At 39.1% G+C, this 27,516-nt stretch overlaps 1 protein-coding gene across 5 annotated transcripts in view; it reads right to left on the reverse strand.

The window, feature by feature from the left end:
• SCML2 (Scm polycomb group protein like 2) overlaps positions 1-27,516 on the reverse strand; it is a 74,606-nt gene that overhangs the window by 9,989 nt on the left and 37,101 nt on the right. For all 5 annotated transcript variants that reach the window (XM_039551050.1, XM_039551046.1, XM_039551032.1 and 2 more), the window contains 5 exons: positions 15,970-16,220; positions 10,814-10,949; positions 8,747-8,950; positions 4,200-4,382; positions 3,046-3,159 (listed from right to left, as the gene is read on the reverse strand). In XM_039551050.1, the coding sequence (XP_039406984.1) occupies positions 3,046-3,159; positions 4,200-4,382; positions 8,747-8,950; positions 10,814-10,949; positions 15,970-16,220 (888 nt within the window). The remainder of the gene's footprint in view (positions 1-3,045; positions 3,160-4,199; positions 4,383-8,746; positions 8,951-10,813; positions 10,950-15,969; positions 16,221-27,516) is intronic.

The raw sequence follows: 27,516 nt of genomic DNA on the forward strand, positions 1-27,516 counted from the left end.
CAGCCTTCCTCAAACTTTGTCATTTTGTTTCGTCCCACATCCAATAAAGGCTTGAGATTCTCCTTAGCCCTCCCCTGATTGCTGAGAAAAATGGAACAAAAATTTTCTTGTCTTTCATGGCAGTAGCCAGGTTAAGTTCTATTTGAGCTCGAACCCTTCTAGTTTTTGCCTTGAATAACCTAATGGCATCCTTGTAGTACTTCTGATTTTCCTGCCCCTTCTTCAAAAGGTCCTTTTTCTTCCTGAGTTCCAACCAAACCTCTCTGTTCAGCCAGGACAGTCTTCTTCCCTGCAAGCTTGTCTTTCAGCATGTGACAGCCTGCTCCTGGTACATTTAAGATTTCCTTCTTGAAGAATGTCCAGCCTTCCTGGACTCCTTATCTGCAAGGTGATGTAACATCTTTTACTAAATTTGATAATCATAGAATAAAGAAGCTTTTATGGATACAAGTCCTTCTCTTTCATATAAATAACTTTCAAAATAACCACTGCAAAACTTGGTAGTTTGTCAGACCTGAATCACAAACGTTATATACCCTACAGTAAACACTAGGTTTGGGAAAGATCAACTCTACTTTTTTCCCCCATGATATCAGCATTTGAATTTATCTTACTGTAAACTAAACTCATATACACAAGGTGGAAAAGCTGGCATATTTCCCATCATGTTTTAGGATAGGCTTTCTGTTCAGCAGCTATAGTATCCAGTCCACCTTCCATTCCATCCATCCAGCTTCTCTACAAACAAAATGCAGCAAAATTGGCATCCAGAAAATGGAGCATTGCAATCCATGGAGTGACATAGTTCGCCTACCTCAGCATTCTGAGCAGTTGTGAATAACAGAGGTATGCAAAGAGATGGGAGATTCTACTGCAGAATGCCTGACCTCTGGGGAGATTAATGAAAGGCCAGTAAGAGGCCTTACGTTTCAAATGTAGGGATGACAGCAGACTGTTTAGGCTCTCAAGGCCTTAGCAGGAACTGGATGTTTTGTTTTCTTGAGGCTCTTCTGGGAATTAGAAGCCAGTTGTTCTGTCTCATACAATAACAAAATGATGTAATTGGACACAGTAGTAGGAACACTCTGTTTCCAGGGGAAGGGAGTCTGAGTTATTTCCCACTCCCTCCTCCTTTATCTTTCATAACTTTAAGAAGAAACTGTTAGTGAGCAAGAAAGGCAGCAAAATCTGCAAAGCATATTCCTGAGCAGATCAGAAGGAAAACAAGCTGTTTGAAAGACCATTTCCCACAATTACTCCATTTTGCCTTCAAATGATATTTCAAAACAACTATTTTAAGACAACTGTGTCTCAGTGGAAGCAGAACTTTTTGGGGGCAGATCTTTCTTGTTAACCAACCCAAAACTGACCGCTACAAAACTGCCTCCAGATTTTCAGCAGAGGACATTGCCCTAATGGGAAACACACAACACTAGAGAACACTTTGCCTCTTAAAATGCACAGAGCACAAATTCAAACCTCTGAAACCATGGAAAAACACTTATTTTAATTATTTATTATTCATGTAACTGCATTTTACATGGAAATCTTAAAGTGTATTTTAAAGGGTACACAGAGTCCATCTGTAAAAGATCCAGTAGCAAACAAGGAATAAAAACCAGCATGTGCACTCATGTTTACTTGAGTAGGATTTCTTACAAGCAAGATAATGCAGATCTACTTAAACATTTGTTTTGCTCCAAATGAAACAACTTCATCTGAGCGTTATTAAGTGCTCCACACTTACTAAGTTAGTACCAGAAATCTGACTTAGGTGTACAATATATCTCTGGAATTAAGCCAGTGCTTCTTTTGTGAAGACACAGAAGTCAATAATCAATGAATAACTGTGTATAATAACAGCCACAGGAAATATAAAGATTTGAATATGTTATATATACACAAAATAATAAGATGCATAATTTTAAATAAGCTATCATTTGGAACATTTTAATTTTACATCCTTTTCTGCTTTAACTGTAGTCTTACGGCTTTTTAATATGCACAGAGGAGATATCCTGTCCCCACTCATGGTAATAGATATAAAATCATTTCAAGATCACAAAAAAGAAGAAAGAAAAAAGAAGCAAAAAATAACTTATCTCCATCATACTTCACAAAAGCCATTGGAAATTATGTACAAACATCTTGCTGCAAGAGAAAGTATGTATCAGATGGGATAAGTCATCTGATACTGATATCATCAACTTAGCATGTCTTAACCAATTAAGTAGAAAATACTCAACCATTTTGCTGTGTCTCTCTCACTGACATTTAAACCTAGATGCTTTACTTCACATCTGAGGCAAACAAAGACTAGATGTGCTCAGTTACTGCAGCTGAGCTGCAGCACAGGAAAAAGTGTTATTTATCTGTGAAATACAGCAACCTAAGAGCGAGCTGCCACAGGGAGTCCACACTGCTCCTCTGGCCACAGCCACCTTCCATTCAACTCTTCCCTGTGCTCATCCGAGTCCACAGAGAGTCACTCCAGAGAAGTAAACCAAGACTCTTTACCAGAATGTTTTCTGCGCTTTTGCTCACTGCTTCAGCTCACCAACCAGCCATGGAAAGGGAGCAGGGGGTGGGCTAGGACTCACTGCAGGGACAAGGAGGCAAGGAATGCACAACTTCCACTGGCAGCTAGCCATAAACTCAGCTGAATTGTATCATCAAGCTGCACCCTTACTTGATGAACCCAGCCTAGAGTTAAGAGTCACTTCCAATTTATCTCCTAACCCATTTCAAGGCAATTGGTTTTCTGCTCAGTAGCCCTACACGAAGCAGGAGGCTTCATCTGTCACCTGTGTGCCTGAGCCCCTTCACAGAAAAGGCTGCAGGTTTAGGAGAAGCACTGCTGGAACTTGCAGTAGATCTTCCTTAAGTGCAAAATCTGTGCCAGTGATCAATAATTAACAGACTTCCACCCTGACCTGTCAAAGGCTAGAGACAAACCAGACATATATGTTGTACTCAGTCCTTTTTGACTGGAAATACTAAAACCATAAATAATCCCCATATATAATTCTGACATAACGTAATTACCTTCAGATGGATGAGCATCGTTTCTGGGAAGCTTAGGGGAAAGAGGAGCAGTGTATGATGGAGAGTCCTGAGAGTATCGTTTAGCACTCCTGTTTTCAGGTATTTCTTCTTTGGCTGTGAAGAGGAGAAGTCACTGCCTATTATTCTAGCATAAAGCTGCTCATGGGCAAAGTCCAGAGACAGAAGCAAAGACAGACATCAGCCATTCACCAGGTTAGAGTCCCATTTCTTGCGTCACACAGACTCAGTCACTTCAACACAAAATTTCAAAGTTGAATTACCTTGACCCTGTCTACTTTCCTGAATAGCTAAAACTAAGAACTTTCATATGATAGATAGAATTATAAACAAAATTTCTCCATTGGAAAGAGGAAAAAAAAATTTTCTACAGCAGCACCCAGAACAGACTCAGCTATCAAACAGTTGTGAGGAAGCTTCATTCCCAGTATAAAACTCCTGGAATTGTCTTGACAACAAGGCTATCTCAGCTGTCACTCCTGGTGACTCGTGACCTGGGACTTGTAATACCAGGTCCTACAAACAACCTGTCGGAAGATCTTGGGCAAGTAATTTCATCTCCTCTTCGCTCTATGTTCCTGGTGCAGCAAAAGTATTGGACTCATAAAAAATTTCACAACCAGCCAATTTCCCAAGTCTTTCTACTAGATAACTGGACTGTACATAGTAGAATGCAAAACTTTTCAAGCCACCCCTAAATGAGGTGAAAAGAGAAAGAAAAGACCTTTTACTTGTGTTGGATGGGTTAGACTGAATTCCCTTTCAGGGCAAGTCCTTTCTCACAGACAGCAAGCATCTTTTGGTAAGTTTAATTTATGAGCTGAGCATAAATTTAACAGATGAAATGTGAAGTTTTGAACTTGTCTTTTTAGTGGTATCACAGTGGTAAAGTACATATATTTTCTGGCTTGCCTACAGGGAGAAGTTTACTGAACAAAATTATTTCTGCACATGTGGTATGACCTATCCATTACTGTCAAAGCACTTCCACACTGGAACCAATTCACTAAGAACTGAAGTGTATTCATTTCAAGCAATTCACATCACAGAAAGACAGACTAAAAAGTTGCATTTCATAAAGCCGCCACATTTCTCAAAAATATCAGCACTTGAAAATAACAAGTGATTAACAGTACCTGGCTTATTCCTATCGTATTCCATAGGACTATGTGCACATCCCATGTAAGGGCTGAAAGGCTGGCTACTGAAGAGATTATCACACTGCAGACTGTGGCAGACTTTCTCCAAGAAGCGCAGGACAAACGATGCACTGTTTACAGAAGGAAGATTGATGGCATGCTTTTCCCCATCAAAGGAAGCTGTGAATAAGAAGAGTATGTCAAACACACCCAAGCATACTATCATGAAGTATAGTAAAATACCATCATTAACTTACAGGAGAAGACATCCAGACTTGATTTAAACCATATAAGACATGAGATGAGTAAATAATCATTCTGATAGTTTAAAAACTTTATATCCAAAAGACTGACTTTACCTTCCATTGGATCCATGTCAGTTTAAATTTGCTCTATAGGAACTTGTTTCAATAAAATAATTTTGGATTCACACCAGTATAACAAAACTTAAAACTACTCCCTCACCACCAAAACTTTATGTGGAATTTCCATTGCTTATAAAGCAGCAAACTCTCCACCACCTATTTGCAGGAGATAGAACAAAAAAGACCCTTTACAATACTTGCTAAAAAAAACCAAACAAACGCCCCCCCCCATCAACAAAAAGCCCAAACAGTTATTTAAAAAAAAAAAAAAAACCAAACCTGAAGAAACAAAACAAACAATTTTAGGGGTTTTTTTTCTCAGTTTCTAACTGAATGGAGAGTACTTGTGGTAAGGTGCTGGCATCCATTACCATTGAAATTCTGACTCAGAAACTGTTTTGCCATTTGCTATTTTATCACTAGAGAAATCTATCCTGCTGTCAACACTACAGTGGTCAAGCTCCCATTTATTTCAACAGGAGTTAGGTGGCAGAGATACCACAGCAGCCACAAATGGATCTGTTGTCTTTTAAACTGAGTGATTACAAAGAGCCTGGACATGTGCCTATGTCTTTTCCTTGTTGACCTCTTTCCTTGCCTCTCAAACAGTGTGGCAGCTGAGGATATTTTTCTTTTTTGTGAAAATTAGTAAGGTTTGGAAAAGATTCAATACTACAGATACCTGGATAAATAATTACCATTACATCAGCTGAAACTTTTAGTTACTTGTGATTAGAAAGACTTTAGAACAAAGCAGGAACAAACCTGTAACTTAAGCTTAGGGCTGAAAAGAAGTGGCATGAACACCAGGTTTATGCATCAATTTGTCTTTTTGGTTTTCAGCCTGTCATGCAGCTTTCTGTTAACTTATGTTGTTAACATAAGTTTTCAAATGATAAGCAGAGCTTTAAAGGATCACATTTTGTTGGTAGCAGATGCTAAAAAAAAAAAAAAACCAGCCAGAAATGACAAGAAAGCCTTTATTCACAGATCTGAATTAAGGAATATTTCCATATTGTGTTACAAAAGAGACAGATAATATACACAAAACCAAAGAAAATGCCTAAGTTGAGCATATTTTAGGCTTCCTTAGGAAATCTGAAGTGTCAATTACTTACACTGTTGATGTAAGGAAGTTTCTGATTAGAGTTAATGTGAGTTAACCAGCCAGCATCAACAACAGTGTGCTGCCTCTCCCATCTGCTTTCATGACAGACTGACCAGTGCAAGTGCTTGAAGTTTAAGAGTCCAAAGTGTTTAAGGACCAAAGTGCTTCCATGGTCTATTAGGTTTTTTCCAGGCTCCAATGTCCAAATGAAATGCTAATGATTAACAGTCCCACATGTGGCTCAGACACAAGGTCCTCTACATCCTGTTTGGGGAAGGGGTCTCCAAAGGCAAATTTTTGCTTGGAACTCAACCAGTTCTGGAGAGCAAATGGGCTGTGAGACCTAGCATGGCCTGACCTCCTGACAAATTTACTGCAAGGTAGTAGTCAGCTACAGCAGAAATTTAAAATGCTTTATAATAGCCTTATGGATCTTCCTATATGGCCTTTGAGGAAATGACTTACTCTATACCCCTTAATTTCTCATTTAGAAAAGCCATTGAAAAGAACAATGTTATTTAAGAATTGTCAGGAGGATAAAGCAAGAAACAGCTGAGGTGTTGTGACTGCCCCAGCAAAACATTCCATGAGAAAAATCCACAAATAAAGATTCAGTGCAAACACAGCTCCCTGTGTTAACACCTGAGAGCAACCATACAAACTCCAGCCAATCCATAGGCTCAGCTGTCTACTCTGCTTGGGAACAGCATAAGCATCTTCCCAGATAAATGCTAGGGGAAAAAAAAAGAAGTAGTACCTCCAAGGTGCCATAACATCAACCTTTAACGATATATGAACAGGGACTGGAGCTTGCATGTGCTACCCCAGCCCTCAGGATGAAGAGTCATACTCATTTCTTCACTTTCCATTCTTTAAGTATGTTTTACATACCAGGTTCAAACTGGGAGAAAGACTGAGAACTAAACTATGAGAGAAATGTATTTTTCTGATAGTGACAAAACTCACCCAAGAGTCTGATTTTAATTCTCTGCTTGAGAAAATTTATCTGAGCCTCAATCTATTTCATCCCACCAAACACCACAGTCTCTGTGCTACAAGGAGAAAAAAGGGGCTGGCACCACCACCACTAGTGAGCTTGCTAATCAGGCCTTTAATTTCCTTTCAGTTATATTTTACTGAATTGAAACCTTATCCATTAAGCAAAAATAAAATGGTTTGTGCCTCTGTTTGAGAAAGAAAAGATGGAAAAATCCTAAATTTAATTTTATTCAAAACAATTATTTTCTTTGGCAGCTGAACCAAAAGAACCCACTAAATATTCCATGTATTCTAGTGAGATTATTTTATCCATGTCTTCATCAGCACACAGTTTCCTCCTATGGCAGGTATAATACTTTCTGTAAAAGCATCAGTTCACAAAAGACTTGGATTTCTTTGCTTATTCTCTGCCACAACATTTTTTTTTCTTGACAGTCTAAAAAAAATCCAAACAAAACCTGAACAAGCCACCTCCCAAACCCACTTTAAAACAAGAAGGCTACAAGAAAATTTAATTCTGTAATTCCTTATTTTATTCTCTTGTTGCTTCCCTCTTTTTCCTTACTATTCACGTGCACAGCTAGATGTAATGTGCTACATTAATCTAAGTCATATTTTATGCTTCACAAGATTTATGACATACAAATTTTTGATAAAATGACAGGGAGTGTTTGCTCAGCCACTTTTCAGCTACCTGTTTGACAAGCCAAGGAGAAGCAAGAGCTCAAGAACACTAGAAACCCACTGGGACCTCGTGGCTCACTATCAGCAGGACCAGGACACTGCTTCTGGAGCAGCCCACATCGCCAGGTTCCTCAAATCCAGAATACAGGCCTTGGGGTGCAGCCAGGTGCAGAACAGTAATTCCTTTTTTGCACAGAATTTTTGAACACAAACAAGCCACAGCTACATAAGGAATCTGAAATTTCTCTCTCCTGTTTGAAGTTATTATTTTCAATTACTCAGTCACAGCCCAGAGATGCCACTGGCCTGTGATTTAGCCCTTCATGATAAACAGTCACAAACAGAATACTGGCAATGAACATCTCAGTGCATTTTGCTCTAGAAAACTGACTTACCTGAAACACAAGCAAGGCATTAATAATATACCAAATGTTCATATATATTGTAAAAATAAAGCAGTACCAGTTTCAAAACCACATATATACGATGCCATTACACAGCAGAGAAGCAGCATCCATTTTGTGCACAAACTCAGGGGGATGCCTAAGCAAGGCTTACTGTAGTTCTGCCATACCCAGGTTGGGGTGCTGCTTTTTAAATGCAGTTAGCAACATCTTTATGCATACTTAATTGAACCTCTATTCCACTAATCATCTTTCACATCTGGTGTTAATGTAAAGAGATTAAAGTAATGCCAAGTCTTTTACTGCCACTGATGGAATTACGAATTGATGTGCTCACTGTTACATATAGAGTATTTCCTAGCCTAGAAGGAAAAAAATGTCAAGCAGCAGCTATTCAGATTGAGACACAGAGATAATTTATCTACAGACCTGCCACCAATGTCTAGTAGAAATAAATCCATTCCATAGTAGGTGACATAGGTGGAAGAACAGTGAACTAAGATACTGCTGCAGTTCTGGGGAATGGGGTAAGGGAAGCAGCAGCAACATCAACATGTGGAATCACTTGCCTGGAAGCTAAACAGATTAGTTTGAGACTTGTCACCCACTTGGTTAATGCTTTAAGAACAAAAACACCATGCATGGATAAGATTATGCGAATGACTTGAATATTTCACTTGTAGTGAGTTTATTTGACAAATGTTTGGCTACAGCTGCTAAATGAGGTGTACAAGCTCTACTTAGTGTAAGAAACTAACTGCATTGTGCATTTGTTTTAAACACTACTATTGCTAAATTTTAATTTAAAGAATTGTTCAAATCACTCTGGACTCAGAGTAAGATAAATCATATATCATCAATGTTCACACCTGCATTTACACAGCTACGAAAGTGATACAAATTCATCGCAGCTACTTCAGTTCTTCTGCTCTACCTCAAGTCCACCAAGTAAAGAAACAAAAGAAACAGAGCATCTTCACATACCAGTTATCATTTCCCCTCCATGATGGCCAGATTTCAGAAATCCAAAGACTGTTTTGGCTTGATAGGCACAATCCACACAAGCCTGTACAGCCTGCTGAAGCACCACATTGACAGGACCTGGTCCAAAATGGTCTGGAAGCTGCTGAACCTTCTTCTTATCCAGGTGAGGCCCAGAATTTCCATGTTTGTTCACATAAACACACACTGAAAAGGTACAAGCCATATTTACTGCCAAGGAACCAAGACATGTTTCCAAGTTAGAACTGCAAAACTGCCATTTTAGTTTTAATCCTGCAGAAAAGATACACTGGTCAACTCAAGAAGCTGAGCATGCACACATACTTTCAGAGCATGCAGAAAGTGCTCTTCTGCCAAGGTTCTCCTGCCTGAATCCTAAACTCACTTTTTTTCTGCTTTCTGAAGCCCTCTTCTACCTCACTAATGTAACAAAGCTGACATGATCTGTGCTTGTGTTTTGACTAATCTCTGCTCATACACTAGTTCCAACAAAGTACAAATTACTGTCAGGTACTCTAAACTACTAAGTCACAATTCTACAAAGCTGGCCTTACCAAGTTACTGCCTAAATTTTTTCCTATTTGAGAAGCTGCAACAAAGAGAACCCTATGTTATATACCTGCCACTGATGCTCATTCTGAAGCACCCATATGGCACTAACATATTCATCACACAGATCATGACACACAGAGCAGCTACTGTAGGCCTGTGGCTTCAGAAGACCCGAACCCCTCACACAGGATTTCCACACTGCAATGTGGTCTTGTCTGCTAAATAAACACTTCTTTACAAACACCGTAAGGTGGTTTAAAGTTTAGCACAAAAGAATCATACAGGACTTTGGTAACTACTTTTTAAAGAGACAATGTGAAAGTGTCTTCCATAACAAATGCCAAGGCAGAAAACCATGGGAAACGTGTAATTGATGATTTTTTTTTTCTTGTTCATCCTGGCTGCCACATGACCAAGAATGCACCCAAGACATTATTACAGCTTAATGAAAAAATGTGCCTCTGTGGTGATTAAGCAATCTAAACATTCTATTACACAAAAGACTGACATATTTTCTGACCTGTAGTTTTATTTGCGTTTAGATAAAAACCCTGAACTTTTAAATATGAAGTATTTCTACAAGATTTTAATGATGTAATGTCTGTGCATATCTGTTTACTCTCTGATGTCTGCAAATTGAAGGAAACTTATTTGTACAAATGATCAAAGCTACAAATCAACAATAATAGTATGGCATTTTCTGTCTGGGCTCAACAACAACTGCCTTGCAAAACATTTAATTTCCAAGGAAAAAGGTACATGTTTTCCCCTTGTCCATGACTGAAACTGGGCATGGGAAGAGCCTGACAACTTCTGTTGTAAAAACAGGTTTTAAATGTAAAAAAGCACCCCGAGCAAAATTACTGTAATTTATGGAGCTTTCAGAAAGTTCTGAGATTTCAGCTGACAATATACGATTGTTTCACTATAGGGTTACGCGTTCCTCAATGGGTTAGTTCATTTACTAGCTTATTTCTTTTCTGCCAACCATTTTCAAGACACATTTCATTATATTTAGGGGAAAAAAAAAAAAGCAAATGTGAGGAAAGGAATATATCCCCTCTGATTGCCTTTACTGGGTTTTAAGAGTTGTTTTTCATATAAGGCTATATAAAGATAAAATCTCCATTTTTTTATATTACAGTACAGCTTGCATGATATCAGAATATTACATGGGCTTTTAGCTACATCTATTCCCATTTCATACATTAAGGACTGGGACAGACATAAAAGAACTGTACAGTTTCCTTCTTCACACAGGAACAAACTGCCAGGTCTAGCAGATCTATCAAAAGTCCCTGTGCCCCAGAACTTATTGCTATAATGTGGGCATCAAAATACTAGTTCTGAAAAGTAACTCTGGCTCCTACAAATATCTTTAAAAAATAAGGCAGTTGAATAATGATTTACAGTAATAAGTTTGCAGCACATTCTCCATAAAATGAAACTGCTTGACATGGAAGCCATTTCACACACTTTTTTTGCTTTGTCTTTTACCTGTGGATGTAACTGCTGTAGTTGCACCAGACAAACTGGTTCCATCTTTAAGTATCTGCATAGTGCCATTGTCCCCCTCAGGAGACGACTGAGGAGAAGGAGATGTAGGAGCCAGTTGCTCTGGCAAGACTTTTTTCTGTTAAGAGAAATAAAAACAGAGTCAAATGTTTAATGTTTTTATAGGAGTCTGCACAACCTTTCTGCTATCAGTTACCACCTTAACGAATGTGTGTGGTTCCTTACTAGAAAAGCACCACACACAGCAGAGAAGGGAAAGTTCAGGAAAGGAAGACCAGAAACTGTCAGTTTGCAGTTACAGCTACTTTAGTAATGCAGTGGAAGACAACTGACTTACAAAAGAACCCACCTTTACCTAAAAAGTGGGAAAAGAAAGAGCTTTATATACTAATTCATGACTCTTCTAAAAATCTTAGGAAGAGTTGTTTTGGATTATTTTCCTGTTCATGCCCTTCCATCTAGGTTTATCACAACTCAAATAAGTTAGTTGGGCTGTGTATGGATAGCCATAAAAAACCTAAGTCACATCTAGGTGTCAGCATTACAGTGCACCTGTATTTTCCCTCAGCCTGTTTCAAAGGAGTTGAAATTCCCAAGTAACCACTCCCGGGAATTTTCAGGTGCTTCATGCAAGGTATCAAACAAGCCTGTAGTTACAATCCAGTCATGCTGGTTGCCAAAACCTTTTGTTTTCCCAAAGCAAACTTATTTGCAGCTTATCATATGACAGATAACCAGAGTTCAGACCACAGCGATTTAGAAATTGGTCCACGTGCATTACCTTCTTCACCTGAGGAAAAGAGAATTTTGTTGTAATTTGGTTTGGACTGGGGTTTAGAAAAGAGATGTGGACATGGAAGACATTTCACAGAATCACAGAATATGCTGAGCTGGAAGGGATGCACAAGGATCATGGAGTCCAGCTCCTGGCCCTGCACCAGACATCCCTAAGAGCCACACCATGTGGCTGAGAGCATTGTCCAAACACTTCTCAAGCTCTGTGAGACTTGATGCTGTGATCACTTCCCTGGCGAGCCTGTTCCAGTGCTTCACCTCTGGGTGAAGAATCTTTTCCTGATACCCAACCTAAACCTTCTCTGACACAACTTCAGGCCATTCCCTTGGGTCCTGTCACTGGTCACCAGAGATCAGTGATGTGTTTTGACATACTATGAAAATACACCAAAATAAAAGAAATAATAAATTGGAGTTCATCACTTTTCCCTTCACCACTTGTTCTTTGCATGAGAACAGATTACATTCTGACTCTTTTACCTAGCAAAAATTAGGAATATAAGAGATTACCCAAGGTCTGGACACTGCTGAATGCAGCAAAGACTTGTGGTCATGTGGTAAGGATTTACTGTTAAAACTGACATATAGTGAAATAAAAATTCAGCCAACTTGCTAAGGAAGGCTAAGCCCTCTTCCATTTAGCAGTATTTATCCTTTACACTTTTAGAAGCAGCCTATTTTCCAAGTAATGTATTGAAAACCATGTAGAAAGGAATCTGAATATATACCTTCCTAAAAGAAGCAGTGCTTGACTTCTTCACAACACCTAGAAAGAAAAAATTAACTTTCTTCTGAAATCCAGGGCACTTTAAAGAAAAATTCTGTGCCACTTACAGTTTGAAGAATATACATATGGCTGGAGAAAGTACTTGACAATATGGCACTGTGTGGGATCACCATGAACATAAGGAATAGACTGCCAAGGCTTGGCACTGCATTGTGAATGAGATGAGGTGGCACAGGTTAGACACAGAACCAAGCAGTGATGTATTACTTGTCAGGAATTGCTCATTTATCTTAACACTGGGTGACAGAAAGGTCTCCATCCTTAATATAGAGAACAAAAATGCACTTGGGAAGATTGAGCTTTTGATCTGAAGTCCAACATTCCTGAAGGCCCCCTGTAGCAGGGATTCTTGCGGTGGGGAGGGCAATTTTCTCTCACAACACTGACAAAAATGGGTGGTTAAGGGAAAATATGAGGAAATGGGGAAAAATGTAGGCATGAAAACAAAATACAAACACTAAACTAAGAGGAACCATCCATTTTCCACACCAATGCACACACATGGTGAGACTAGCCGGCTGCTTCCTACCTTCTCCCTCAGAAGGGAATATAGCACGTTATGCTGGCTCAGCTGAGGCTCTCATTTGCAACCCCACAGTGACGGGCAGCCAGCTGCAAGCTCAGAGCCATGTTGTTTCATGAGACAGGCCACATTTCCAGCAGGGCTGGGCACAGTGTAAAGAATGTACTTAGATTGTCCAGCAGGTCTGGCTGTGGCTGGCTGGCCCCTGCCATCTGGGTGTCTGCCTGCAGAGAGCAGGGCTCACAGCTTGTATCACCAGGACAACTTCACCAGCTTCACCCTCACGCTTAAAAACTTTTTGTGGGGTTGAATTTAGGGCTGGTACCCACACTCAGACCAAGGGGTTTCCTCAAGAAATGCTGAAAGGAATTCTTTCCACTGTTATGTAAAGTGTACTTTTAAAATATACTGAAAGAGACGTACAGAGGTTTCTTCTTTATTACGAAAGAGTAAAAACATACAGTGCAAGCTGTGAGAAACAAATGAAAAACAAAATCCAACATGCATCTCATACTTACAGAGCTTAGAAAAAATTTTAAATAAAGGAGAAAAATTATGCAACAGCTCAACATTTCTAGCTGTATAATAAAAGTTAATATCTACACAATGATAAACATTGCAGCATAACAAACCTGAAGGGGCAAAGAAATTCAAACAACTCTGTAGAGAAACAGGCATAGACCAGTGTCCCTAAATACATCACATAGCCACCACACTTGAAGCACAATTATTTAGTGCAAAATTTGGAGGGGTGGGTTTTTTTTGATCAGTCTTTGGGGTGGGTGGAAGAAAAACAGCACTTTCAAGCCTCTAGGCACCCACCACTTGCATATTTGTATATGTACTGCAAGGTGTACAGGCTGTACAGCTGTACTTCATGTCAGACACACCCTGTCTGTGCAGAACTCCCACAAAGCCCCATTTCCTCTCTTTACCCTTATGCTAGCAGGTGTAATAGTCCAAAGAAAAGTTTGCACATATGTATAACATCTTCGCAATTTAACCACTTACCAAAGCAACAACAGCCTTCTGTGAATTCTCAAAAGGAGCTAATTTTTCAAGTTTTTAATGCTAAAGTTAATGAAGTAAAAATTCCAAATTAGATCTATCAAACCTAGATTTTGCAAAAACTAACTCTCTGTTGCCTGGTCTCACAAAGGAAATCAGGAGTGCACAGAGGTACCTCAGATTTGCTGCCTCAGGACAGGGAAGGTCAGCAGTAACACCCATTCCCCAGAAAGTCCCCCCAAGCACCTCACACAAACCAGGTATCAAATGTAGTGCTCCAAGCAGACACTTTCAGACACCCAGGGCCCAGAAGCCTCTTTTAATGGCAAGGTGCCTCCAACTACTGTTTCAAAATATAGATAAAACTTCTCAATTTCTTTTTAATGAGAGATAGAGGGCAAAATTCTTACATGCAAGTGCACATCCTGCCACACCTGAGTAAGACCTTAAGATATGACAGTCCTGTGTTCAATGCTGTCCTTTAAAGCCCCCTCCAGAGTTATGAGGAACACCCCAGCCACCAGCTAACCCTGGATAGGAGCACCTTTCTCCTCTTTAATCTGTGTTGCTGTGCATTTTTATACACCAAGTAAGAGAGAAACAAAACTGAAGACCAATTCCATCTGTGGCCTACCAGTTTGGATGTCTGACTGGAAGAGGCAGGCAGCAGAGAAGAGTGCTCAGCTTTCAATTTATGGTCCCCAAAATAATTTATCTTGTGATCATCATTTCCACAAAGTGCTGCTTCCAGTTTCATACTAGAGCTTCTGGCTATGCTCTAATAATGTTATTTCACGAGCACTTTACACTGATCAGCATGATCACTGAAGGGACAATTCCCACCTTGCCATTACTCCACCTCTTCCCATGCATCACTAGCAACAGATCCCACAGCCCACACTGATACAGACTGGAGGAGAAAAGCCCCCAACCTTCTACTTTTTGATTCTTGTGGAGAAGAAAGGGGAATGAACACAAAAAAAAAAAAAAAAAAACAAAAAACGCCAGAAAAAAGCACTGCCACCCACCTCCTCACTAGTGCTAATGCAAAGGAGGAAGGGCACAAGGACAGACACAAATTGCCTGAGGAAAGACACTGCAGGATTGCTACTCCTCCTGAACAGCCTGCTGTGCATGAGCGAGCCTCAGAAAATAGACTGTACTTCCATGGCAATCCAAACTGCCCTAAGTCTGCCCTGCTGTGATCCTATTCTTCCTTGCAGCAGCTGTAGCATTTGTGCTTTTTTGGGGTGGAGCACACAAAGAAGGAAGTAAGAGGGATGGTTGCTGTGCCAGTTGTCTACCAGTTAAGCTCCCTGAACTGGCTCACTCTGAGACTGCTCATCCACCAATGTTGGTGTCAGTGGCAGTGGGAAGGGGGGACAGCAGTGCCAATGTGTACCTGACTGAACAGTTCCACCAGAGCTGAAGCTGGAGGCAGCTGCCAACACTCCAGGTCTGATTCAGCTTGGCGGAGACAAAGGCAGAAAGGATCATGCCTTTCAGACCAGGGCAGAATTAAGCCCACACCTAGAGAAAAAGAAGCTTCCTGCTCCATGCTAGTAGCACCTCCATATTAGGAGGTATCCATGAGATTCATTTGGCAAATCCAGCTGTATGCTTAAGATGCCTAAATTAGCAATAAAGCCCTCACTGTTTTTAATTCTTTATTTCTAAACCTGAAAAAAACCCCAAAAAACCACAAGCTACGTATATGGTTCAGTAACAAACTAACCCAAACTAAGAAGCTTAAAGGCTTCCCTGGCTCTCTGTTTCAGAATAGCATTTTTCAACACCAATTACTCACCCATAAATAAAACAGTAATCTTGTTTGGGAATAAAATAATCCACAGGATCTTATACTAAAATATTCCAGAAGAGCTATTCTAAATTTTTTCTTGCAATCAGTTGCTGAAAACAGTAAAGCCCTGAAGGCTGAAGAGAGAAAATTAAGTAATAATAATAATAAAAAAATCTCACTACAAAATTTTGCAATACAAAGTAAAGTAGTAGATAAGGACTAACCTTTTTTCCAGGTTTTAAACTTTTTTTCCTTGTTTTAAGATTTTCAGTATGAGAGGTGCTTTTTGTCAGGGGAATATTTTTAGGAGACCTGCCCTTCTTGGGAACTGCAGACTGTCCAGGGGGTTTGCCCCGACCTGGTTTCCTGCCCCGCTGCGCTGGTACTGGAGCAGATTTCTGTGGAGACTGCATTGAACGCCGGGTCACTTTGGAAGGGGAAGATTGGATTTTTGCACTGCTCTTTGTAATGGAAACTGAGGAAAAACAAAAACAAAAGGGAAGGGAGGGAAAACCTCAAAATGAACAATGGAAAGCAACTTTTCTAACAAAGGCTTAAAAAAATAAAAGTGTACTGCACAATTTACATTGTAAAATGAATATACTTTTTACTTTGAACTTAAGTGATTGGCATGAAACTATAGAACTTCATTGAAGCCAAACAGAGAACTCTTTGTACCCATTCTTTTAGAGGGACTTTCCTAAGATAAAAACATTCAAATAAAAATTGGGGAAAAAACCCAAGAATTAATCCACTCACCTTATAAATGCTTCCCATAATTTAATTACAATATTTATAAACTGCCATTCATCAAGAAGGCCTTCAAAAATACTACACAAATTATACAGCCTATAATACATCTCTTTTCCTCTAAGAGCAGTTTCCACAATTTCAAGACATGCAAACTTACTTCTAGGGAGCTATAAAACAACTCAGAGAAGCAAAGAAAATCATCCCAGTGACAAGGAGAAACTGATGAAAGGCAAAATGTCATTAATGAGTATTTGTCTGAGATGCTGGTTTAGAAAGTTAAGGTCACATAACCATACCCAGATTTTTCTACCTGGTGCCATTTCGAAGAAGGTATTCCAAAAATCAAACATGAAGTATCATTTTTATTCATTCTTAACACTGAAGTGATTTTCTCCCGTGAGATGGGTTAATCTCCCATTCCAATCCAATATAGGATCCCAACAGATATCCACTTGGATATGTTCCAATATGCATATGATGTGACTGTATTATAATCTGGTGTGAGGCTCTAAGATGTAACCAGATTTCATTAAATTAAACTTCCTAGTGCACAGGTCTTTTCCACCCAACTTGCCCTTCTCTGAAATAATGATGGTTTAATTTTAACAATTCCCTTCCAATGGACAGATTAGAACACCAAAAGGATGCCAAACAGAACATAAGGACATATCCCCAACGAAAAGATGTACTGCACCATGCTACAGCAGCACCTGTGGCCAACAAAAAGCAAATACTAATTCCCAAAGGCAAACAAATACTCCATTCTGTTGGCCCAGACCACTGGCAGGCAGACAGATGCATAAGCTGCAGGACAGGTAAAAAAAAGGAAATTTTTTTACATCAAACCACCTTTGTTGAGAGGTACGGGAAAGAAACACAACATATTTGAAATAATTTGAAACCTTTACACTAAAATTAGACAGCTTTCTAGTGTCACACTGCCCCTATCCCAGCCTTTTGCATCTTGCTGATTGTGAAACTCATGTGATTCACCCCAACCTTAAATACCATGAACTTAATGTGATATAACTTAGAAGTATTGCAAGTTAGAGTTCAAGCAGGCTTTGACTGTGTCGGTCACCAGTGCCTGATTCAAAGCACTAATTCATGCTGCATGAAAAGGAGCATGAAATGGGGGGCTGTTAATTCTAGATTTTTGTGAATTTTGAATATTTCTTCCCTGAAATATTAGTATGTTGAAGCTTTCTGGTAAACAAGTAAAACAAAAAATAAAACACAAAGATACATTTAAAATGAGAAACTGAGAAAATAACATATTCAAAGATTGAGTAACAGTTTCAATGCCTAGCTCTATGAATCATATTCAACTTAACAGTCCAGCACCTTGCTTTACAACTGTTCCTTTAACTCTGTATCTTTATTCAGGAGTTAACTGTTATTAAGTATTTGCAATAGAAAATGTCACTGTAAGATGAAATACACACTGTACACAGACCTCTTATAAAATACAAGTACTACTGACACTCATATCTAAAGCTGTAGGAGCATTTACATACATTGCTATTTGCCTGATTCAGTTACTAATCTAATATTCCTAAATGGCAGTTCAGAAGAAATATCTTCATTATGACTGGTTGCAGTCCTAATACATCAAATGCAGACATGATATCCCTAGGTATCTGAGAAGGACCACCTTCTGGATGTACATAGTGATCACTTTCCTTTTATTTATGTGTGCCAAAACATATTTTCATACGCAATGACAGTTTAAAATAAGATGAGCAGAATTTTAACCAAATGCTGGCACAGCATTACTCTCATGTCCCTGAATTGCTGAACAGTAACTCATGTTAAGCTGTATATCTGGAAAGCAAAACAGTATCAACTGTATGCTGCCCAATACAATACTAGATATTGTGCCCTGTATTATACTTACAACAATATAAAATGCAGCTATATTTATTTATCTGTGCCACCCAACTATGCACTGAACAAAACAATCATGACCTTGTAAAAAAATGTTGTTTAACAAATTCTTTGTGCTTCTGCCTATGCTGAAATCTAGCAAATGCATTTCTATTCTTGCACAGTAAAGACACAGCTATTGCTAAATACACACTACTTTACATCAACAGGTTCTAGGAGCACAGGTATGAGTTTTGGACACTAGGCAATCCCTATCCCCTTCCAGGACAAAGAGTAACAAAGCAAACAGCTCCAGCCACTTCAGGCTGCCCTCTTGAACCACACCATCAAGCACTACCTTATCTCAGCATCTTCCTACCTGTATACGCCAGAGAACCAAATATGAGCAGCATTAACCATTAAGGGGGCGGGGGGAATCAGGTCCCACTCGGTATTTTTCCTTCTGCCTAGGGCTGAAGCTGCTTTTTTCAATAGGAAGGATGGCAACAAAGCCCATGCAGCCTGAGCAGCCTCCGGAGATAGCAGCAAATGAGGAAGCTGCTATTTGCATTTGTTGATTTAAGAGAGGATGGGGGGAGCACAAGGGAGTGGGAGACTGCTAAAGTAATTCCCATATTGTCTGCAGGCTGTATTGACAGTGATCATCAGTCACCTGCTCATACTTCCCTCACCCCGGCCTTCAGAGGGAGACCAAAGGTTACACTGGGTCACAGGATCTGGGGGGAAATGAAAAGACATGCAAAATCAAGCTGCCAACCCACTGCATCTGTAGACAGAGTTATCCCCACTAGGCCACATGTTCCAAAAACTAAGACATTTTAATAGTCTCATGAGAACTTGTTAAAATATAACGATGAAGAGAATAGAGAGGAAAAATGCCAAGCTCTGCTTGCAATTACTGCAGTATTTAGCTGGGATATTTACAACCAAAAAAGCACATTTGCCTTTTCAGGATGCTGCTTTGCATCACAAAGGCCCTCTCATTTGCACAAACAAAATCAAGCATTTGTGTCATGTTGCTCATCTACACAAATATCCACCACTCCAGTTTCAGGAGGGGGATGCATTGCATGGCTTTCCTTCCCAAATACCGTATTTAGAGCCAAAACCTGTACAGGCACCCTCAGTAACTGAAGAACAGAGGTCACACTACACGGACATACTTTACCATAGAAATGTTAGCACCTAAGCAGAGCTTTCAAAGTTCACAGAGCTCTAGTTATACTGCCAGGTTTGTGTGGGCTATAGGTATATAGCTCTTCATGCAACTCATAAACAGCTTTCGTACTTTCAAATACTTCTCTTTCAAAACATTCTTTCTTCCCCCCCCCAGACGGTTCTGTGAGAATCCCAACACCTGCAAACTTTGCATTTCATGTAAGAGAAACCCCAAATTCTGTATTTTGGAATTCACAACCATGCATAGCCACAACTCAGTCCCTCGCTGAAACAAGCAGACCTACTGCAGGCAACTGAGCTCATTTGCATGGAAAGGACCCAAAAGGTTACGCTTTACATGAGGGCCAAATTCTGCTTGCAGAAGCAGAAATACTACCCAGACACATACAGAACTGCAAAATTTGACCCCAGAATGTTATCTCCAAGATCTCTTGCCAGAATAAGTAAGATCTCTAAGACAACTGTGAAATCTGAAGCTACTGAAACCTCCAGTACTTGGGAAGGGGATGGAACAGATGACAGCTCAAAAGCCTGAATTCTCATGCAATTCTAATTAGTAAAATTCCCTCAAATAATCAGCAGTGACAGTTTCACTCCATGTTTTTATGGAAAGCAGGGGGGAAAAAAGGTTCAGATTTGTAATATTTAAACATTATAAATCTCCCATTCAGTTAGTGTCACAGAACAGCAATTACAAGACAAGACTTAAAACAGCTGAAGGGAAATTACACAAAGCAAGGTAGGGGCTCACTTTGCCATATGTTCTGTGAACAAAGCATTGCTACCTGAGGTGAAGGTGCCAATTAGACCAGTAAAAAAAGTAGTTCACTTTTAAAACCAGATTTTCTTTCAAGACAGAAATTCTATTTGTACTGTATTATTGTTCCTACACCCCCCCAATATATAAACCCAATGTTTTTCTGAGAGTATAAAAATTTGGTCCTTCTCTCATGTACAGATTAAAAAAATGAGGCTAAGAGATTTAGCAATTTACCCTAAAGCCATGTGAGTATTCCATAGGAGAAGTAATGGAAACCTATCTCCTGAGTTCTAGCCTGGAGTTTTAACTATAAAATTAACCTTCTTTAATACAGTAAGCTATTATCATGATAGTTTTGACAACTGGCAAAGGAAGAGGAAAAGATTAGCAATTTTTCAAAACAGCTTACTGCCAAGGATTATAAAAATTTATGTCCTTATGTCTCAATTGAACAACAGAGCCATACAAAAGCATAACTGTCTGTAATACATTTCACCTCTTCCTATCTGTGTTTGGGTCACTTCTGGTTATGAGGTAGCTGTGAGATACTAACTGATATGCTGCTATGATACAAAATCAGTTATAAGTCGTTATTTTGCTATCTAAAAAGCAACACCACACTTGGAAACTTCAGCATCCATACTGGCAAGACATGACACTGCAGCTTGCAGTTTTCTAGATTTCAGTTTCTGTTACCAATATAATAAAAGAAATTAAAAGTCTCTGTCTTCTGTAAAAAATTCTTAGCCTACCTTACACAGGACTGCAAGGCGAAATGGAGGCTTCCAAGCAATGTAAGACAAAAATGGAGGAAAGAAAAACCATTTATCTCCCAGTGACTTCCCCAGGCAGCACTGTAGCACCTTCAATCCCTCAGTCCCTCACCCCCACTCCCAGTCTCCCACATTTTCAAGAGGTAGGCAAGCCAGCCTCTACAGAACCAACCACTGAAAATACCATTTAAGATCCATCAAAACCCATTGCTAACCAAATTAACACACATCACTTCCAAAAACCCCAACTTTTAATACCTAAGCTGGGGCGGGGGTTATGCAGGACTTGGGGGGTACAAGCAACACAAAAGAAAGTCTTCTGGAAGATCTTTCAGTTAGTCCCCAGAAACCAAGAACTGTGAAAAGCCAGCTTCTAGTCTCACCCTTCCAAAAGTGTTGCCACTGCAACCACATCAGGAAAAAACCCAAACCAGACAAACTCCAGCAAAAAACCCCCTGTATTTTGTTGATAATCTGGAAGGAAAGAAGACAAGGAGGAAAGCAAGTAAATAACTCAAACTATCAAAACAGCATAAACTTGAATTACCTAAAGTGATCTTAGATGTGCTGATGATGAATCTGTCAGTAAGTCTGGCAAAGCCCAACCCTACACACTGGTACAAATATAACAACCTGACTTTTCACCCCATCGTTACTGCTTCTGCCCTGGTTTTGCCATTATTTTTCCTCAACAGCATAAGCAGGATGAAAGGTGGGCCCAAAATGAGACAACAGAATACAACAAGCTTCCAGGGAAGAAAAAAAGACATACACAGCATGGATAGCACAAGGCCACAATTTGTTTTGTCTCAGCATCCGAATGACAGCACTGATACTCTGGACAGAGCTTATCCCTATTAACACAGATTTGGAAAATATCCACTCAATCCCATCCACTAGTAGGGACCACAACCACTTGCTGTGGCTTGGCACAAGTAAGCTAGTAACTCTTTACTGCTTAGTCCCCACAGGAGCAGGGTCTTCTACTACTCAAGCTGCAGGTAGGAGGTCTGCACAGTAGTACAACTTTCTGTTTAGAGTATACTGAAATAACTGCAGTGTCCATAAGACCTGAATAAGAGCAAATAAAAAAAATTTCCATGTAACCATCAAAAATACATGTGTTGGAGTACTTCCAATTTACAAGAAAATTACAATTACCTTATAAATAAACATGGTAAGATGACGAGGAATCCACACTTAAAATAAGGTCACATCTTTGGGAAAGGCAAAACCTTTATTTTTTCTTAAGTGATTACTGCCCTGTAGCAGCACTATCCAAGCCTTGCTGCAAGATGTCAAGAAACATTAATGCCAAATAAAAAAAGCTTAACATTTGAGAGAATGTGGCAAATCAGATTTTAGCCTGCAGCACTGAGGAGTTTTTCATGTACAATTCTGAAGACAGCATAAATCTGCTTACTGTATGTGCCTGATTTAACTACTGTGATCTGCTTGTGACGAGAAGCTGGCTGCACTGACAGAAAAATAAAACCTCCAGGAGTATGAAATTGTAGCACTTAACTTTTCTTTTTCTTTAATGAAACTTAATTACCATGCTTATCTGATTTTTTTTGGCTACTCTAAATGACACAGAGTCTTCACAGATCTAACTGTAGCGCTGTCTAAAGTTTCAACACTTCTTTTGTTTCATCTGCAAACAGAGCAGTACTTAGGTTTGTACTGATGTTGCACATTTGTGTACAACTCAGCTGAAAACAGAGGTATTTTCACAGAATTTCAGCAGCAACAGAGAAGAACATCTCCAGTATATAGCTTGGTAAAATCTGCACAAAGTAAATATTGAGAACATGACTGAAAATTAAATAAAACTTAGAAATCATAAAATAGACAAATAAGATACTTTTAAATCTCTGCTTGAGCCTGTACTACTCTTATTGCTGCAGACAGTTTTAGAAGGAGACCTTTAACATCAACACGCTGATTAGCGTAATGAAAGAAGATTGCCCTCACTGACAATAAATGCACTAAATCAGGAGAAAAGCAATGAGGGGACATAGGGAAGAGGGGGAGACAGATGAGAGGAAAAAAAGGAATATGACTAAGGATAAAAGCTACAGTGTATTATGTTTTTGGGTTTGGTTTTTTTTAATTACTTAACCATTTTCCCTTGGCCTCCCAAATTTTTAGAGCACAGAGAGCAGTTCCACCTTTTCGAGTTCTTTGCATCACCTTTATCCTTCAAAAATCCAGCTTCATAAAACTGTGGGAATCATGGATATATAGAAACTGATCCCTCTTTCTCCAGATCCTGTTCACATCTAAATGATAGCTACTACTTAATACTGAAATCAATCTTTGCAGGTGAAACTACTTATCATTTCCCACATGGCTTGTCCCCAGTCATTCTTTTGTTTTCTCTCTTTTATGGAAAAGGTTTTACTTGTATTATAAATAAAAAGGTGGGTTGCCTAAGTAACTGCAATTTAGATGTAATAATTAAACAGTAAAATGAATTTATACAGAAACAGCAAATAGAAATTGTTCTATCTCCAGTCACCTGCTGCCTACTTCAATCATAACCCTCAGATAAAATGAGCTATAGAGCAATACAAGAATATCAAGAATATTCTTGGGCATAGTAACAGCTTTCTATTATTCAACTGAGTAAAGTAAAAATTACAGTCTGTTGTGGTTAAATAGGAAAGTACAACACATTTGGCCTAGAAAAAGAGTGAATAAAAAACATGCAGAAGATATAAAACTTTAAAAGCCTTCTTAATGTATATCAAAAGCAGAAGTTACGTGGACCCAAGAGATGACCGAATTTCAGAATAAGCAAATGCAGAAGGTAACACTAAAGCAACAAGACTGATTTTTTTTGCATTCATACTCACTCCAAGGAAGCACCTAAGATTAGTAGAAGTCCAAAAATCCCAAATGCCAGTTAATGAAAAATCATGGAAGGAACAGAAGACATAATAGCAGGCACCACTAGGTCACTAACTTTCAATATATTGTGCACTTCTGGATCCAGTGGCTCAAAAATGCCCTAAGTGAAAAGGAAACAGTACAGAAGAACAAGGATGACCACAGGAATAAAACTGACCCCTGAACAACAAAACCAAACTCTTCCTGTAAAAGTACTGGAAGTACAAGAAGCTGTTTCAGTACAAGAAACCAAGGACAACAAATGAAACTATCAGCAAGGAAAAGGAATATCTTCTTTTCTACCAAAAATACACTCAAGTAGAGAACACCTTGTGTAGTAGGTGCTAAAAAGGATGTGGCAGGTGCTAAAAGTTCAGATGGCTCCAATATATAATAGAACAGGTTAGATCAAGTTCCTCCCCTTTTATGCTGAGTACCTGAGAAGGTACTCAGCATAAAAGCATTATTCTGGGCTTGGAAGGTGCTGGGCTGGAGATGGACAGATACTAGGAATACTTCTGCAAACCTGTCTCCTGTGTCTTATACTCTTCTTCAGACATCTGCTTTCAGCCAGGGCTGTAGAGAGCCTTCAAGAGCAGATGGTCCTTCAGAGTGGTCCAGCATAGACATTACCATGTCAACCTCTTTCATTAGGTACTTTTCACAACACTGTTTATGGATAACAACTCATCTCTAAAAGCATCTAAATGACCAAGAGACACAGAGAAAACAATCTATGCATTCTTAAAATATTAGCCTTGAGGCAGCAGGCCAAGCCAACATCAAGCACTGAAGTCAAACCATACATAACCAATTACTACTATAGGAGATATTTCTAATGACACAAACTACAATATTAGCACAGCTTCTGATAGTATAAATATTGAATGGTACATTTCATACCACTGTGCACATGTCCTGACATCCAGCCAAGTCCACTGAAGTCACATCTTCTGATAAGAACCAAAGACAAAACATAAACACAAAGATTAGGGCCTGAAGGCTATCAACAGTTGGTCCAAAACAACTTTTCACCTAACTTCTCTGTATTATCTTCTATCTTAGTTCATGAGCGGTCTAATACCAATGAGAGGTACAGAAGATACAGTTATAAAGAGTAAATATAACACGTAATCTGGTCTGAAAAAACTTCCCCACATCCTAGAAGCCTGTACTTAAACTATTCTTAAACACCTCCCATAGCAGAGGTCCTACAATCTCTCTGGGCATCCTAAAAGGCTAAGAAAGTAGACAGTTGAAATAAAATCTTCCCTAATTTTCATACTGTCTCTCTTACTGCATGTCATCTCTCTTTCAAAAGGCTAAATTAGACCCCAAAACACATCTCATGGCAGGAAATTGTTGTCCTAGATGTGAATGAAATTTAAACCATCCTTTATCGCTTTTGTACTTAGATTGCAGGATATTGACTTTGCATGTTTACTAAAATCTGAGGCTTTTTTTTCCAGTCCTCTAAGTAGTGATTTAACACATTTAAATGATTTCAGGAAAGGTAGTTACAAAAATCAAGAATACTTTTCATATTCACTCTGGGATTCAAGCCACTCTCAGTCAATTATTTTCACTTTCTGTTGCAGAAATTCAAGGCAGAAAAACTGAAGTAACCAGCAGGAAAAAAGTCCAGACCAGAATAACACTTCAGTACTCCAAGCAGATCCCTGCAATGTAGTAACTGTCATATCTTCTCCCTTAACAGGAGTAGTCAATGTTAGTGTGATGTAACGAAGAATCCTGACAACATTATCATATTTCTGAATTGAAACAACTTGATTATACTCTTCTTGAAGCTATTATTTACATCTTAATAAAGGATTGTCATTGCAGTTTTTTAATGGCTCAATAGTGATCAAATAACAGGAAAAAACCTAACCTGAGAGCAAAAAATATTTCATCCAGCTATGTAAATTCAGTAAGTGTGTATAACACATAAAAACAGTACATAAAAAATAACAACACAAAGCAAACTAGAAATAACAAATTATTTATGCCCAGAATGGGGAAAAATGAACACACAATTTCAATAAAACTGCAGTTAACTTTTGGCCCACTTTTAGAATCAAAAATAAAAAACACTCCAGCCTGCACCTCTCTGCACTCAGTTTCTACTACATGTCCAAAATTCTCAGTTTTGACTACAAGTCTGTAAGAACCTTGCTTCAGGTTTTATTAATGCCTAAAGTGTTTTTGTTTCTCATTACAAAGCAGCAGTATCCTACCTGGATAGGTGTTTCAAGTCTGAATTTTGTTTATTACCTGAAGAACTGGATTGCATAACCAGCTTTACTTACTGTCAAGCAACTTTGAGCTGTATCAAGCACAAATCAGGCAAGAAAAATTCTGGATGTATTACCTCAAAACATTGCTGGCTTTCCAGCAGTGAAATTGGAGTAGACTAAACAATTTAATAATATTCCTTCCAGAAGATGAAATTGGACTCAGCAATCTAAACTGCCACAAAAATACATTTAAAAAATTCTATGCCACTTATTTACGCAGGCCCTCTTGTGTATCACAGAATGGGTCAGGTTGCAAGGGACCACCAGTGGGTCATCTGGTCCAACCTCCTGCTCAAGCAGGGTCATCCCAGAGCACAAGATTGTGTCCAGATGATTTTGGAATATCTCCAGTAGGGGAGACTCCACAACTTCTCTGGGCAATCTGTTCCAGTGCACAGTCACCCCCACAGTAAAGAAATAATTAACTTAACTGTAATAACACATCTCATTCATGACCTCTCAAGACAAGGTCAACCTTCTGAAGAAGCTGAGAAAGACACTTTAGAGATTGGGAGCACAGAAACATTAAGACTAAGGTCAGCGTGGCACCTATTAGATGACTTCTGATCGAAGGTACATTTTCCTCACATGACTTTGCCCTTCCCTCTCACTGCAGGTTTGTACCAGCAGATCATTTTGGACAGTACAGCTACACATGTAGTTACTCCTTTGCTGAAATCTGCCAAAATGGACTGAATTCGATTCCAGGTACTATGACCCCTGGCAGTAACTTCAGACAGGCAGGTGAGAGCAAGGATGAAGAGATACCCTTAACTAATTCCAGTTAGATTTTCCATACAGCTCTTGATCTGCTGCCAAAAGACAGAGAAAAACAATGGGGATGGAAAGGGCAGGAAACATTACTGATTTCTTGCCTTCTTGCTTCTGCTCCTTTCATACTTCCACTGAGAGTTCTGTGACACCAGTCACCTTGTTCCTTACTCACCTAACACCAGCTGTGAAAATTCTCACTGAGAAAAAATTATTCTGGTTAATAAAGAAATTAATTAAAATATGACTCCTCTTCTTCAAAATCTCTCTTCCTGACAAATTTTTATGGGATGAGAATAGAAAAGCTCAAACAGTTTGACAGAAAAGCCTTACACTACAGAATCCTGACGAGCAGACCCCAGAGTAGCAAAGGGATTACACTGAGGGATACCCCCCTTCATGCTATTTCCCTTCTTTCTAAGGTAGATAGTTGTTCATTATAAAGCACAGCGGCCATTA

This window comes from Corvus cornix, chromosome 1 (genome assembly GCF_000738735.6).
Source record: "Corvus cornix cornix isolate S_Up_H32 chromosome 1, ASM73873v5, whole genome shotgun sequence".
NCBI lineage: Eukaryota > Metazoa > Chordata > Aves > Passeriformes > Corvidae > Corvus > Corvus cornix.